Genomic DNA, 13862 nt, shown 5'->3' on the forward strand with positions numbered 1-13862 from the left:
AGTAATATTGACTATGGAAACTAAAAAAACAGTGCTACCAATCACTCATGCGTCAACTTATAACTAAACCATAGACTATAGACTATACACAATATTTGAGAACTAGGCGTTACGCGTCAAACGAAATCCGTTATTTGAATATTTTGGGGAATGTGAATTTAATTTTGTAATGAGTTGATAAACAACGTAGTAATTGAAATGTAGTGCATAACCATAATCGTGATTTGACAAAAGTTTCTTACCATAATACCGAAGTTATGTGAACATTCTTGTGTGATGACAAATTGGAACAACTAAAAATGAGTGATACTGACAGTGATAGCGTAGCATTATCAAACAATGTTTATACTTTTCAAAACAGAAACACGGTGAGTGAAACAAACAGTGAAATGATTTACTTTGAATTGAATTCAAATTCAAAGAGTGAGTTACTCGGAAGCCATAGGATATATGATTGCATTATATTGAATTGGACTTATATGTGAGTTCTAGGTTTTAATATAAAACTTCACTGTTTCAGACGGTCTGTGCAAAAGGACCTGATATTTCAAACATGACGAGCTTAAGTTTACGCAATAAAATGATGACATCAATGCAAATATCTAGAAATTTTGATCAATATCGATATACCGAGTCTGCTTATGATCACAGGAATATGTACTCTCAGAGAGAAACCTCACCCGTTTCAATGAGAAGTGAAATGTTGCCAAGAAACTTTAATCGCCCCTTCTATCATCGTGCTATGAGCTCTCAACGATCTTTGCTTAATGGAAGAAGTGGAAGCCCTATGTCTATGAGTGTAGCATCTTGTGCAAGTGTAAGTGCTGCAGACATAGCAATGGCATTTAAAAATGGAGAATTTTCAAAAAGTGATCTAAAAGTGATAACAGAGGCTTACAAAAAATATATGAAAAGACGCATCAGAAAAAAGTTTGAGAAAAGGCGCCATTTAAGATTATTTCTTAAAGGTACCAGAAAGGGATCGGGTGGTGAATCTGGAGAGCAAGGTAGTGACTCTTCTTTAAGTAATGATGAATGTAGTTCCATGAGAAACTGTTTCTATAAGGAAAATTTATCAAGTTGTAGATCAACTAAAACAGATGTTACTCATATAAAGAAAACTATTGAGGAGGGCAACATTTACAAAGATTGTTCAGCAAATTTTAAACAGAAAACTTTTAGAAATATGTTTACTGTTGACCCTATAACACTAGCTGCTAACAGAAATAAATCTATGCAAGCTCCTTTATTACAAAAGGATCGTTTCAAAAATGGGTTCCTATTACCCTCTCAAAGATTTAACAATTCTCTAGCATCAGCAACAATACCGGAATGCTCAGGCAAAAAGAGTCAAAACAATGTAAATTATCCAAAACCTATTGTAAGGAGCCATATGAACCCAGTTAATAATATTAGCCAAACAACAGATAGTGAACATGAAGAAATTTTTTCAAGAACAGTAAAGGAGAATTTGGTTCAAAAACAAACTAATAGAAAAAGGAATTTACTGACAAAAACTGTTCAAACTCCAAATAAAAAGAGATGTAAGAATTCTCCTGTAAAAAAGATAGATGGTGAGGTTTTCACAAAGGTGTCTGAAACAAACAGTAAAACAGACGATTTTAATTTTGCCAAACCTATATTTCCAGTTAGAAAATCAGCTAATACTTTAAAAGAAAAAGTTATTGCAAAATCAGCACCTACTTCAGAGATTAATTCTTTGCCAGTCAATGAATTGTGTGATGCAGGCTCACCCGAGAGAACTCAGGAAAGAGTTCAAGATAAACTTAATGATACAGCACAGACTTGTTTTAGTGACATATCTAGTAAACCAAGTTTCATTAAACGAAAACTATTTACACAGAAATTTGATGTACCTGATAGTAATAAAAATAATTCTGATAACTCGATTAACAGTCCTCAAAATGATTATGATACAATACAAAAAGAAAAGAATAAAATTAGAAAACTAGTTACTTCTCAATCTTGTTTAAATACAGACATGTTGGGTGATGACAATAACTTCTTAGATCTCATACATAAAATCGTTCCTGCTGACAAAATGAATCTTACTTCACAAACAAATAGAACAAAACTACAAAACAAAAGGAGTATAAATGAACCAGAAGACAAATGGGATGTTACATCAGTAATATCTGCATGTAACAATGAAAGTGTTAGTGATACTTTCACAGATGAAGAAATATTTTTGGAAGGTCCTAATAAAAGTAAAACTATAAAAATTGATAAAAGTACAAATACACTTGCTGCTAAAAATAAAAATAATGAAAGTAATAAAACTAAAAATACTCAAAACAATAAAGAAAATAGAGCAAATACAAAGAAGAAATGTATAGATAAATGTAACCTAAAAACCTGTAAAGTTGTTTTAGAAAATGTTAGACCTCCAGCAAAGGAACTTTTACAGAAGCCGACAGGGAATTATTTAAATAAAACAGAAATAAATAAGAATGGTTTGTTACATTTGAGATACATTAATAAAATTTTATAATATGTATTGGCCTTAATTATAAGAAATGTTTGCATGTTTCAGGATTTCCAGATACAATCAACAGTAATATCAAATCATGTGTTAAGTCGTTTTGGGATACAGATATTGAAAGTGATGTGGAGTCTTTCATGGTATCAAAAAAGACCACATATTATGCAAGTATTGATAAGCTAGGTAAGCATAACTTATTAGATAATTGTAAAATTAATTAAATGCGAAATATTGAGCGCTAGGACATGTCCTACTTCAAACAAGGCTTGCGGAGAGCACTTAATGGTAGGCAGCGGCTTGGCTCTGCCCCTGGCATCGCTGACGTCCACGAGCGGCGGTGACCACTTACCACCAGGTGGGCCGTTTTTTTTTTTCTACCTATGCTGATAGTCTTGAGAGGCTATTTCAGCTTCACCCTAACGTGTGTACGTGAGGCTCACGGTGCTCAAACCGGAGTGTTGCTAACACTGACCCTAGCAAGAGCAGTGCTTCGCAGCATCTACCACCAGATCGGAAACGCGACCCACTGAGAAGATCCGGCAAGAAACTCAGTGTGTCTATGGGAGGGGGAGGGGCGTATGCTCGTCTGTCTATAAAGGTAAAAAATAAATAAATATTAAAACATTATTTTGTTTTAGCCACCCCAAATAGAACAAATAATATTACTAATGTTCATGGAAATGACAAGGAAAATAGTACTCCAACTCCAGAGGTCAACAATACTATTCAAAACAATACTAAAATGAATATGCAAAAGCTTAATATTAAAAATTTTCGGATAAGATCACATAGAGAGCCCACATCCAAAAAAAATCTTGATTCCAAAGAAACAAACACCACAAATAGTAAAAAAAAGGAACCAACAAAACAACAGAAACAGAAACCCCAAACTGATTTGAAGGCGTCTATTTTAATTGCTGAAAATAATCTGAATACTACAAATAAATCTAATATAAAAGTAAAACGGGGATGTCCAACGCCTCCAAAAAATACAGCAAAGAGGATCAAAACAAGTTCAGGAGAAAATGATATTTCATCAAAAAGAGTTACAAGAAAGGCTATAACTCCAAAAAATGCTGTAAAAACCACCAAAATTAATAGAAATAACAGGGTCACCCCACAGAAGACCAGTAAAAGCCCCAAAGCAGAAAAACTAAAAAAAGAAGTTATACTCTCCAGGAAGAATATAAACCTGAAGAATGAGGCTATAGAAATGAAAAATAGCAAATCAAAAAAGAATAGTATACAGGAGCCAGTCAAAGTTTTTAACACACAAATTTTAAAAAAGGATTCTATGTCAAAGGTTGATGTAAGTTTTCAGGTAAAAAATAAGTTAAGAAATAATAAGGTGAATATAGAAATTGTACCGGTAAAACATGACAGGAGTTTAAGATCAAGAAGTAATTTATCAAATTCAAGCCCAATAATTAAAAATAATAATAGGACAAGGAGACAAATCAATAATAATAATAATAGACATAAAATTTAAGCATATGTATGAAATATTTTCGGTATTAAACATACTTGTTTACCTGCTTGGAGAAATTAATTTATATGAATTAAAAGCTATTAGAATTTTTTTTTATATTTTAATTAAGTTATATTGTTTATGTGTTCATAATGCTTTTTAAGAAAGAATCAGTAAAGAAAGCCAAGAAAAATTTATATCAGTTTAATAACAAACTGAATATTTACCACTTTGCACCTCATATGATGTTATGCAGTTACCATTATCTACGGGCACTATTCATATAAATTAGAATGTATTGGCCAATATCAGTTCTATCCTTCAGGCTGGAATGTACAACTGCTCCAAAGCAGGATTAGATACGATGATAATAATATGACTTACTAATCTCCACTCGCAAAATAACTTAAATAGGGTTTTAGAGGGCTATTATTGTAGTTGCAATTAAGATTACATTTCCATATTGTCATCCTATAATTAATAAGTTCTTATTTAAAAATGTAAAATTCTGAAATTATTGTGTATGCCTGATTTAATTTAGGTTTTAATATTATAAATTTAAATATTCAATAAAAATGTACATAACTGTAACCTAAATTTTATTCCTTTGTTTTGTGTCAACTATGTGTCTGTCATAATATTTTCTTCGATTTTCGCGAGTCGTAGACATATTAAAAACTACTTGTATGGTTTCATCTCACGTTTTTTATTTTCTATAACATCTCGCGACGCATCGAATACTTCAATTTTCGTTGTCATGGAGTCGGCCGTTGACAATCATGAGTGGGAAATTACATTCGCTAAGTCTGCAGGTAATCGAACAGCTGAAGCCCAGCCGGTGGGTAGGAACTGGGCTGCACCGAAGCAGTGAATGATATGGAAGTCATTGTCGGATTCGAGTGTCTATAAACGTAGTAAAATCCTAAAGCTTATTATGTAAACAGGACTCTATTTAAAAAAAACTGTGACTGTGACAATTGTTTCATTGTGGTGGTCATAGATAAGATACTTAATTAGTTGTATCTCCTTGTATATCTTATAATATTAATTGCATTATAATTTATGGAGGAAGAGGTAGATCTAAGAAGAAATGCTATAGGATAGATGATTTATTCTCCTTCCATACATAAAAGGAGAAAATATGTTGCGCCGACCCCAGGTGACTGGGAGAAGGTGAGGAGAATGATGATGATAAGTTATAGGCGTAAATTTAGTGTTTAAATATTCTCGAATGCGAAAATTGTAAAATATTCGTACTGTTGGAAATACCATTAAGCATCATACATCACTCATTTAAAAAAAGTATTTAAGAATAAGAAACAACAAATTAAGCAGTACATAGATAAAGCAAAAAAATATTGTAATTTGTATCCTGATATACAAGGTATCTCAAAAGAAATGTCATATTTAAAACTATAATTTATAAAAAAGTAAGGAGTTTATTGAAAAAATGTTTATTACATATTAAGATACACTGTTTAGGAATTTATTTTTTAAAAATGATATCGTCCTAATGTAAACCGTTCCGTTCACGGCATTCGTTTAATCGAGCACTAAAATTGCCTATGACGGCTCGGCAGGTGTTCTCCGTGATGGCTGCGCTTTAGTGACGGATATTTTCTTTTAATTGTGCCTGGAAAGTCGGTTTGTTGGCGTAAACTTTGGATTTGACATAACCCCACAGGAAAAAGTCCATAGGTGTCAAATCGGAACTGCATGGAGGTCAACTTATGTCACGTCTCCTGGAGATCAATTCACCAGGAAAAATTTGACCTCTGGCCAGGTTACCGATTGACACCCCCCCGCGCCCCTCAGAATAGTTGCGTTCACGCATTATCCAAAACAAATGTAAACTTTCTTTTGAGACACCCTGGATATAATCAGATCGAAGGTGTACTTGTATTTTTTTTCCTACCTAAGCTGATATCCTTGAGAGGCTATATCAGCGGAACCTTAACTAGTCGGTGAGCTCACGGGGCTCAAACCTGACGACGTTGCTAACACGAACCCTAGCAAGGAGCCGTGCTTCGCAGAATCTACCACCGGATCGGAAACGCGACCCACTGAGAAGATCCGGCGAGAAACTCAGTGGGCTGTGTCTGAGGGTTAATTTACTCGTCGAGCCCTTCGTCGGAAGCGACGGGTTCGACGAAAACGATGACCGGTGCTTGAGGTACCTAAAAGCACCGTTAGTGGATCGGGAGGATCCGAAATGACGTGTTTGGGGCGACGTCGACTGCTTTCCATTCTTTCCGCAGGATCGGGAATGTGTACTTGCAAGCGTTCTGAATAAGCTATGAAGAAGTGTCGAAATACTGCGGAGATACAAAGTTTTCCATTGAAATAATAATATACCTAAGTAGTCACACATCTTCACGATGACTTTCACTGTGAAGCAACATCAATAAAAACCGTAATGAAAGATTTGAAGAGTTGGAACAGCTCTTAACCTATACAAAGGAGACTTACGCGTCGTGTCTCGATGTAGGTGCTGGGGTCCACATGTAATGCCTGTTTACGGTATCCAATTAATACTAGATAGGTTGTGACTGTAAGCTCGTTCACCCTTCATGTTACTACAATGCCGATATGAGAATCTTTAGGGCTAGGGAGAGCAACTTGTATTGAATTGTTATTGCATGAATAGGTAGAGATAATTTTGGCCAAATGCTGCAATTAATATATTTATTTACTAATCTGAAATAATAAAAACAAATCGTCAATAAAAGTTATTTATTCGATAAGACATTCACAATCTGAAAATCAGACGCAATTAATATATCTGAAGTTAAGGCAATTTACGAATGCTGAAGTAAATAAATTATCTATCTTTATCTTAACCAGCGAACATCTTCCGCCAACAAGTCGTTAGTGTCCCGCTTTTAAGATGCTTTACCAATAAAATATACTAAATTATTATTTATTAGTATACCTTACGTATAACTAATGTTAGTATTAAAACGAAAAATAAGTATTTAACGATTTACTAGCATGGTTATTCAAATTGCAGAGAACAAAATAAATTTCCATGAAAACTAAGAATTTCAGATCTAATTACAAACCATAATAATACGAGATAATATTGTAACATTTAATTTTGGCTAACTTTGTTATTTATTAACAGAACTGAACAAGTAACAGTAAATCTCTTCCAATAATTAACAAACTATTAAATGCACATTATTTAGGCAATAGTGGCCCAGAAATGTAGTAGATACGAGAAAAAGCATCTCATTTCGCGGTTCATTGCACATTACTCAATCTCAAACGCGAAACCTCAACGCCATTCATTTATACTTCAAACCTCCGAAAATACACACGAAATTAGAAATTCAGTCGAGAAATGTCGCCCCCAAATAATTTATTCGGTATGCACTTAGATATGACACAGCCATGCGAAAATACAACACAGATTTACATGCACGATACAATGTTATTATTACTCATCTACCTACGGAACCTACATAAATTATTGTTACTTGAAAGACTAACTTTTACAATACCGCTAGTCATTATTAAGCTATTTCAATAATTGTAGGTCTAAAAATTCCTATAAAATAAACATATGGATGATAAATTACTTTTGTGCAAAAATCAGAGAAGGAAATTACAGATGAAAATAATATTTTATATATGTTAAATTAAATTTTAACACGTTACATAATTCAAAAATGTTATAATACATAAGGAAAATGTATAACAAATCCGCGACCATCCAAATATAGACAGTCGTTTTGACAAGTTAATTATAAACATACTAGAATTAACAAACGTGTTAAAATTTAATACACAAGAAAAGCTAAAGGTCACTGTGTCAATGGACCGACCTAGTATGTTACGACTCGTTGGCTGTGAAATACTAAGCACTCAATATTGTCAATGATTGTTAAGCGATATAATTTCGTTTGATATAATATACAAGAGCACTATGATACGCGTTGATGTCGTATTGTCTTGTTTCAATATTCGTCCTCTTCTGGCGGGTGAGGGTTGTCGCCGTCTATCTCCTCGGGAGGCGCGAAACCATCCTGGAAAATAACAGGCTGGATTCAAATTAAGAATAGAAACAGAAACTAATAATTTTTTATATTTCAATTTTTTTTTTTTTTTATTGCTTATAAAAAAAAAAAAAAATTTACATTTCCTAAAATAATGTTTAATGTTCCAAGAATTTAGCATTGGCTTAAATTCCAAGAGCACAACCAAGCTGCTGCCTACTATAGTAGTGAAATCAAATTTGTATTATCCTGTAAATTATATCATAAAGAATTAGTATGACAAGCCTAACTCATATAAGTTGTTTTTAACATGCAAATTTTATTTAGTATATATTTTTATTTTTTATTGCTTAGATGGGTGGACGAGTTCACAGCCCACCTGGTGTTAAGTGGTTACTGGAGCCCATAGACATCTACAAAGTAAATGCGCGACCCACCTTGAGATATAAGTTCTAAGGTCTCGAGTATAGTTACAACGGCTGCCCTACCCTTCAAACCGAAACGCATTACTGCTTCACGGCAGAAATAGGCAGGGCGGTGGTACCTACCTGCGCGGACTCACAAGAGGTCCTACCACCAGTAATTACGCAAATTATAATTTTTTTTTTGCGGGTTTGACTTTTATTACACGATGTTATTCCTTCACCGTGGAAGTTAATCGTGAACATTTGTTGAGTACATATTTCATTAGAAAAATTGGTACCCGCCTGCGGGATTCGAATACCGGTGCATCGCTTCAACAAGAATACACCGGACGTCTTATCTTTTAGGCCACGACGACTTAAAGTATAAGATAATTTGAATTTATTAATAATTGAATTAAAATCAGTGGCTGTGCTGTTTTGGGCTTTGCATAGTTTACTGTCTTGTGCTACATTTTATATTTAAATTTACTGAGCTTCGTAAAGTTGTTGTCGAAGTGCCACTTGCATGGATACAGGCGATTGGCACGAGAAATCAACAGTACAGTGAGAAGATAATTGATGTTTCAGTACCTCCCATATTTACAACAAAACATAAAATTGTTTCCACATTATAACAATGAAGAAGACAGTTAAATTTAGCAGAGCACACCTCAGCTTTTGTAAATTAGTTCTTGACCACCTCTTGATTTGATTATGTATATAGTATATAATTATATTTATTAATATATAAATGTGCATAAACTTGTCATATTTGATGCAGTAAAATATCTTAAGTAAAAAAGGAGACTTTAAAAAACAAATCCTTGAAATGAATCATATACTTCAGATTCTTATAAAATGAATGTTCATATAATAGGATATAGAGAGAAAATCTGATTAAAGTCAAAGGCCCAAACTAGTGACTATGAACAGAATAGTGCTTTTTTTTAATACAAAAGTCCTGTGTAAGTTCTTGTTGTTATCAAAAATGTATGTAGTAAATACTTACCTCAGTGGCATATAAAATATCAAGAATCTTTTGCACTATAGGAGCATTGTGTTGTTCTTCCATCTCTTGACAGATCACCTCTATATCCCGAAGCTTACCGAAGTAGAAGTCTCTCTCTTTTTCTAATCCATCTACTGTAGCTTTCAATTCGTTTATCTGAGAAAATTTAATTAAAACTGTATCCATGTTTCCATTGGAATTATCTTGAATTAATCACATTTGACTTCTATATTTACCTGATGGTTTAATTCATCCACAACTTTCGAATCACCCTTGGCACTTTGACTTATCCGTGACAAATTAACTGGTGGAGATCTGACTGTTGTATTAGCTTTCCCAACTAAAAAAGATAAAATTAATTTATTTTAAAATATTGCTTGGATTCGAGCATTCAGTATATTTCAAGTATTAGTGTAAATTTTTATACAAAATTTCAGTTACAGTACTATGCAAATTACACATTAATAACTATAATATAAAATGTACATAATTACAATTGTAAGAAGAAAAAAATATATTTACATGTAAATGTAATGCAAAGCATGCTGTGTAAATATGTGTAACTTATGTGCAGGTGCAGTTTAAATAACATTATATATTTCCTTATAATGATTTGTATGACATATATGTTGTAGTAGTTAAAGTTATATCTCATAAGTAGTTAAAGATAAACTATGTATATTTATACAAAACTCAACACTAAGTAACAGGGAATACTAATCATTAATTAGGTGCAATGGTTCTGATAAATTGAAATATAAGTAAATACTAAAAATTTGTAATGAATCATATTTTATAACAGCAAAATAAGGAATAGTTAGGTCACTCATTAAATGAAAATAAAATAGTACTGGTTTGGGGTCTAGCTGCGACTTTGGCGACAGGGGCGACGGGTTTCTTAGCGGCAGCGGCCCTCGGGGCGGCCGAGCCCCCGTGCCCCATGGGCAGACCTTCTCGCTGCGCCACTGCGTCATATGCCGCACCTCCATAGTTGGCGTCAAAGAATTTCTTGAACCATTGCAAAAACTCAAAATTATCTTGGAAACGACCCTTCACCAGTTTGTCAATGGGTACTATCTACAAAAGAAAAAAGTGAAGGATAAAATAAAATGAAACAATAGGTCTACAAGTGCGGGATACGATACCTGCAATTAGGACCTTATGTTTAAAGTTCAAGCACCACTCTCAAAAATGTTTCATTAAAATTGAATTAATTGTTATATTTTTTTTTATCACAGGTATCATTTCTGAGTGTGGTGTGTGAGTTGTGTGCTTGAAGGTATTCTATATAGATGCATACTGCCCGAATGCTGTATGGGCGCTGGTCGGCGTGCTCTCGTTGGTGGAGGCTGCATGATGCCACATAATGGAACACCCGGGTCACAAATGCCAGAACCTAGTGGGATACCGCAGCGAGCCTCAAAAGCATCGTAATCCCGACCATCATAGTTAGCATCAAAAAATTTTTTAAACCATTGTAAAAATTCAAAGTTGTCCTGAAATCTGCCTTTAATCAGCTTGTCTACTGGTATTACCTATAAAATTACATATTTATTTAGTTAAATGGCAACATAACAGATATTGATAATTTTTACCAATGATTGAATTTATTATATCGAAGAGTAAGCAAGCTCATTGGTGTCAAATGGGTACTTAGCCTTTAAAGATCACAATGTGAACATTGTCAGCCATCTCGAAATATGAGGTCAAAGCCTCAATTATACTTAGAACAGTCTCACCCTTCAAGCCAGAAGGCATTACTGTTTCAGAGCAGAAATAGGCAAGGTGACGATACTTACCCATTTGGGCTTACAGTCCTACCATTGGTAGTAATAGTATGGTAATTTATTTAAATAAGTATCTTTCTTTAAGCCATTTCCTGTAAACATAAATACCTACTGATTCAACACATTATTGATAAACATTCCGTTTTCTTTCTGATATTACTTTAATTGTGTATCAAGTCTCTTTAAATGAGAATTTAAAACTTATGACTAATCAGATTAGAATTATATTTACAAAAAGCAATACCTTGTCCACACCCATCTTTTTAAAACCAGCTTGTAATATTTTAAAGTTCTGTATATATTCATGTTCCAAATTTGTCTTAAATTTGATTCTTTTCATTGGTACACTGCCAGGGAACAGCATGTCCATGAACTGGCAATAGGCGGCACCTGTACACAACTCTTCGATCTTCGCAAAGTTTGACTGGAGACAATCATTCACCCACGCTAGCATATCATGCCGCGATAGATTTTCTGACGTAACGTTCGTAGAATATACATTTACAGCCATTTTTACTATGTATCAGCCTGAAACAAAAGGTTGGGATTGTTTAACATTAGATAAATCGCTAAAAGACCGGCTGCAAGCAAACATCAATGCGCCTCGAATACATTCGGAAAAGAAAGCTGATCTAAAAATAGGTCGTGGTATTATGATACAGTGAGTCTATCTTTTAAATACTCATATAACTATAACCACCTGCTGAACTTCTTAATTCTTACGCTATCAATAAGACAGTTGTTTGTAAAGTAACAGTTAACTGAAACGTTCTTCGTAGCGGATGTGATATGACATACGAGTCGACTCATCAAAAATATGTCGCTTTACTTTAAGAGTTTTGCGGTAAATGTTTAAAATTAACTGCCAATAAACTTACCCTTGATGAAAAAATTCTTGACCGTGAATTTATCTTTATTCTAAACAAGTTTGCTGTGTGAGATAAGTTATCAAATTTGTTAGAATTTTTATCCAAAACGCTCACCTCGTTCTTCTTTGATCACCATAGACACTTTCTGTTCTCTAATCTCTATTCGTCACGATACCTACGACCAAAGATTTTTTTAGACTCTATTCGCTAACCTTTATAGGCAAACGCACTAAGGTTCAACCGGCATTGAAATATTCAAACATTACACTTTAGGTTGGACAGGCTTTGTCTGGCTCACTGAATTTCGCCCTACTTTTTTTGATTTTCGGATTTTTTTTATTTTTAATTATTTGTTCGTCGTTTTTTCGTTAATGTTGAAATCTAAAAATTGTTTGTTCGTCGGTTATTTATTTATAATTAATTAAACAAATGATCACCCTTAAGTCGGTCCTCCTTACCTTATCCTTATCTTTAGTTTTATCGGTCAAACCAATTAGTTTTGATCAATTATCGTTTGTTCGATGACTATTGGTGATTGTTCGATCATAAAAACAATTAAATTCCCAATAAATAATTATTTTATATCTAATAAACAAACCATCACCTCACGCCTATAATGCGCATGCGCCGGATTTGTCTGTCAGCTGGCAATGGCCGTATTTACTAGAGTTTTGTTAACAAGTGCGTTTATACTGTCTAATTATTTCTTATGTAGATCAAAAAAATACTGACAACTTCAACAAACTTCAACAATACTTCAACAAAAAAATGTCAATGAAGACGGCCAATTAGTCGTTAAAGTACGAGTACCGCGGTTTTAATAAATTCAGTTATTTTTAATGATATTGAATATTAACAAGTCTATAGGAATTTCAGTGATATCTAATTATTCTAAGAATATTTTAGGAGTACAACTTTCGTTTTAAAATGATATTATTCATTACCATGCAATAGGAGATAGTTATGATACTTGTATTTTATAATAAAATTAATAATTCCTAAATTCATTACGTAGTTCAAAAAATGTAAATGTAATGCACACAAAATCTGTTTTTGTTGAAATGACAATTATTTATAAGTTCAAGAAATATATTGCTGGGACATTTCGTAGAAAATCATTTAACATGGAAGAATAAACTTAATATACCTAGTCAGGTCATAAGTATTGTCACACAGTAAAAACTTTTCTTTTAGAATGCTGGCCACAAAAAAGTTTATTGAATTCGAATTTCGAATTGTTCATGAAAATAAAAATGTATAATTTTAGAATTTTACTCATTTTTAAATATGGAGTGGACGCTTAAAGAAGACCGTGTTGCAGTTATTGCGTTGCATCGTTGCGGTTACGCGCCAATTCAAATTTATAACATACTGAAAAATTTGAATATAACCGAAAGATTCGTTTATCGTACCATTAAACGATACAATGAAGACTCTAGTGTCTAGTGACAGGTCAAGAAGTGGTCGCCCTCGGTCTGTTAGGACTCCAGCAGTGATAAAAGCTGTGAAGGCGCGAATTCAAAGAAATCCCAAACGTAAGCAGAAACTGTTGGCCCTTCAGATGGGGTTAAGCAGAACCACGGTGAAAAGGGTGTTAAATGAAGACTTAGGGCTTCGGGCAAATCGAAGAAAAACAGGACATCGTTTGAATGCTCGTCTAATGGACCTGAGACTGAAGAGATGCCGCGCTTTGTTGAAGCGGTACGCGGGAAAAAATATCGGGAACTTCTTTTTTCGAATGAAAAAATTTTTACCGTAGAAGAGAGCTACAACAAACAAAATGATAAGGTGTACGCACACAGTAGTGAAGAAGCGAGCAACCGT

At 33.7% G+C, this 13862-nt stretch overlaps 2 protein-coding genes across 7 annotated transcripts; one reads left to right on the top strand and one right to left on the bottom strand.

Annotated features, from left to right (window-relative positions):
* Positions 1–56: 56 nt before the first annotated feature.
* LOC114244678 (uncharacterized) lies at positions 57–4666 on the top strand. Its single transcript, XM_089735515.1, has 4 exons — positions 57–368; positions 521–2474; positions 2555–2686; positions 3142–4666. Exons 1-4 carry the CDS (start codon positions 300–302, stop codon positions 3990–3992), a joined length of 3006 nt encoding a protein of 1001 aa, XP_089591641.1. The 5' UTR covers positions 57–299; the 3' UTR covers positions 3993–4666.
* Positions 4667–6689: 2023 nt separating this feature from the next.
* Positions 6690–12228, bottom strand: Eb1 (microtubule-associated protein RP/EB family member 1). Of its 6 annotated transcripts, none has more exons than XM_089735523.1 (6): positions 12153–12228; positions 11414–11697; positions 10683–10917; positions 9619–9722; positions 9383–9538; positions 6690–7999 (listed from the first exon to the last, which is right to left on the bottom strand). In XM_089735523.1, exons 2-6 carry the CDS (start codon positions 11678–11680, stop codon positions 7931–7933), a joined length of 831 nt encoding a protein of 276 aa, XP_089591649.1. In that variant the 5' UTR covers positions 11681–11697; positions 12153–12228; the 3' UTR covers positions 6690–7930. The 6 variants fall into 6 exon arrangements, with proteins under 6 accessions (XP_089591649.1, XP_089591651.1, XP_028028773.1 ...); XM_089735525.1 differs by lacking the exon at positions 10683–10917 and adding an exon at positions 10234–10459 and having other exon boundaries at positions 12153–12221; XM_028172972.2 differs by lacking the exon at positions 10683–10917 and adding an exon at positions 10234–10459 and having other exon boundaries at positions 12048–12208.
* Between the last annotated feature and the right edge of the window lie 1634 nt (positions 12229–13862).

Source organism: Bombyx mandarina, chromosome 19, assembly GCF_030267445.1.
Source record: "Bombyx mandarina strain Sakado chromosome 19, ASM3026744v2".
NCBI classification, from domain to species: Eukaryota; Metazoa; Arthropoda; class Insecta; order Lepidoptera; family Bombycidae; genus Bombyx; species Bombyx mandarina.

Bases quoted from the DNA above. Each gene is read 5' to 3' on its own strand.
- LOC114244678 (XM_089735515.1), top strand. From the start codon at position 300: ATGAGTGATACTGACAGTGATAGCGTAGCATTATCAAACAATGTTTAT. The intron at 369-520 runs GTGAGTGAAACA...TCACTGTTTCAG, and splicing joins CTTTTCAAAACAGAAACACG to ACGGTCTGTGCAAAAGGACC. The intron at 2,475-2,554 runs GTTTGTTACATT...TGCATGTTTCAG, and splicing joins AACAGAAATAAATAAGAATG to GATTTCCAGATACAATCAAC.
- Eb1 (XM_089735523.1), bottom strand. From the start codon at position 11,680: ATGGCTGTAAATGTATATTCTACGAACGTTACGTCAGAAAATCTATCG. The intron at 9,723-10,682 runs GTATGCATCTAT...TATCTTTTTTAG, and splicing joins GCCCATACAGCATTCGGGCA to TTGGGAAAGCTAATACAACA. The intron at 8,000-9,382 runs GTAAGTATTTAC...GTTATTTTCCAG, and splicing joins ATATTTTATATGCCACTGAG to GATGGTTTCGCGCCTCCCGA.